The 2,443-nt window shown below is 47.3% G+C and overlaps 1 protein-coding gene across 3 annotated transcripts in view; it reads right to left on the reverse strand.

The window, feature by feature from the left end:
* The window catches only part of TUSC3 (tumor suppressor candidate 3), a 166,741-nt gene extending 164,533 nt beyond the window's left edge, over positions 1–2,208 (reverse strand). For 2 of the 3 annotated variants that reach the window (XM_037525976.2, XM_054700820.1), the window contains exon 1: positions 1,835–2,208. In XM_037525976.2, coding sequence (XP_037381873.1) covers positions 1,835–1,972 — 138 coding nt within the window. In that variant the 5' untranslated portion in view covers positions 1,973–2,208. Of the gene's footprint in view, positions 1–1,311; positions 1,333–1,834 lie in introns of those variants that run through there. The other variant, XM_037525978.1, reaches the window with a different exon arrangement.
* Between the last annotated feature and the right edge of the window lie 235 nt (positions 2,209–2,443).

Below are 2,443 nucleotides of genomic sequence, written 5' to 3' on the forward strand. Positions count from 1 at the left end.
CCAGTTTATTGAACACATCTGAGATACACGAAGATCTCAGAAAGATCATTGTCATAAGAGATAAATCACCATAATCCCCAAGGACTTACTCATTTTTTTTATGGTCCTCTGCTGTGGTAATAAATCAAAGGGAAGTGGAGAGCCCTCAGGGTCTTTCCTAGAATAGGAAAACGCTCAAAGGAAAAAGGATGGCTCCACAGAAAAGGGCAAAAAATTCCAAAGGGAACTAATCAAACATCCCAGAACTTATTCCAGAACCAGGATGGCAAAATAAAGTATGCTAAGATAAGGGCTGGGACACAGAGACTTAGTTCTGGGCACAGAGACATTAAGGCAGAATGAGTGAGACCACCAAGAAATAACCAATCACAAAGAGACTGATGGGGCTTTAGAAAAATTTGGGAAAGAAGGTGTATATTCCTTGAGGCAAAACTCCACTTCAACTTCCTTGCCCCACCCTGGTTCCACCTGCCTGGAGGTCCCACTTTATTTCTGTTCCTTTTCTCCATAATAAACATTTTTCTTTCTCTAAACAAATCTGCCTCTTTTGCTTGCTTGCCTGAGAGTCAGCAAATTTCCTGCTGCAGCTTCATGAGACAACCCATGGTGGTCTAGTGGCTGGGACTCAGTGCTGCCACTGCAGTCTGGGATCCATTCCTAGCTGGGAGACTAGACTTGAAAACCTTAAATTATGGCATCAGTAATTCATTAAAAATTACTGTTTTAATCTCCTCCCTTCTCAAAAATTATAAAACCTAAAACTCTTGGAATAAATACCAAGCATTTGAAAATATATTTTTAACTTATAATGTATGTCTAGTTTTACTGTACCAGTGATCTGGTACTCCAATAAGTTCACGTTAAAATATAAGAGCTAATTAGAAGTTGAGTGTCAGTTTAAAGTTATTTTCAGTAAAGAGAGTAAGATTTATTTCGTTTGTGAGGTTTTTCACTTTTTCTACCTAGCTATCAAGAAAGTTGTGATTATTTTAAACCCCAATTAGCGTTTAAGTCACTAGTGTGTACAAATTCACCAAGGGGGCAGGGGCAGTTTTAATTATATAAAGAGAACACTCTTACTAAAAGATATACTATTAGACACCTTATTCAAACGCACAAAAAGAAAACATACATTTCCAAAATAATTTTGTTTCTGATCCTGCTGCATCAACTATCCAAGGTAAAATTGAATAACTGAAATTCACAAATAACTCTACAACTACTTTGTAGGCAGTCACTTCAATCCACACCCTCATCCAAGTCAACAGAGACTAAGATTGAAATCAGGTGATCAGAACTTCACAAACTTACATAATTTAAATAACGTGGTTATTTTCACAATTATACGCTGAGTTCAACATAAACACAGAGCTTTAAAAATGTGTAAGAAAACAGTCACTTAAAACACCTTAATATGCTCTGCCACCGCTTGAAAAGGATCTCGAATGCTAATGACCCAGAGTAAAGAACAGAAAAGACCAATAGTTCCTGTAGGTTGGCAAACACTCCTAAAGGATATTTTCACATCCAACACAACCCCTAAGCCTGGCCTCCAGCTGCAGGTCAAAGTCGCCCCTGGTCTCAAAGTCTAAGGATCTGAGGTTCAAAGCCAAAAAAAAAGCTTGGTTGACCCCACCCACAAACTCAGTGGGGCCCAAAGGACGGGCCCAAAGGCCGCCCATCCAGCCCTAGGGCAACCAACGCCCACGCCTGGCTGCCTAGCAACGCGGCGGTGCTGCCTAGCAACGTGGCGGGGCTGCCTAGCAACGCGGCCCTCCCCGCCTCGGCCCACCCGGCCCGGCCCACCCAGGAGGGCCACAAGTAACCACGCTACCTCTTTTTTCTTCTGCCCCCCGCCGAGCTGGATGCAGAGGAGCAACAGGAGGAGGAGAAAGGGGAAGCTCCCGGTGGGCAGGTAGCGCAGTCGCCGCCCCGCCGGCCTCCGGCGTGAAGGAGCGCCCTTGGCACCCATCGCCGCAGGGCAGTGTCTCCTCCACGCTCTGCAACCGTGCGCGCCCAGCTCCTACCGGCCACTCACACCTGTCAGGCCAACCGCCGGAAGCCCCCTGCCTCTGCCTTCGTGGGTGCCTGAGGCTTGGCCAGGGACGCGCGCGGGGGCCGAGGGCGAGGAGGAGGAAACAGACAGAGGAGGAAACAGACAGAGCATCCGGTTCACCGGAAGAGGGGACCTGGAAAGGCCGGGGATGGCGCAGGAAGTGGGCGTGGCGAGGGAGCGGGCCCCGTGCGCGCGCTGCGAGGGGGCCTCGCATCTCTGGCTCCCTGGTGCAACGCCAAGGCTCCTGCTGCAGAAACCAGTAATAGGTGCCTGGAATACGTGAGGGGTTTTAACTGAAGCAACAAACAGGCCTTCTTAGATGATGGAGGACTGCTTTGTGAAATTTATCAGGACCTGGTCTCCATAGCAGCCTGCAATCTCCATTCC

This window comes from Talpa occidentalis, unplaced genomic scaffold (assembly GCF_014898055.3).
Source record: "Talpa occidentalis isolate TD23 unplaced genomic scaffold, MPIMG_talOcc4v2.1 talOcc4.4, whole genome shotgun sequence".
Taxonomy (NCBI): domain Eukaryota; kingdom Metazoa; phylum Chordata; class Mammalia; order Eulipotyphla; family Talpidae; genus Talpa; species Talpa occidentalis.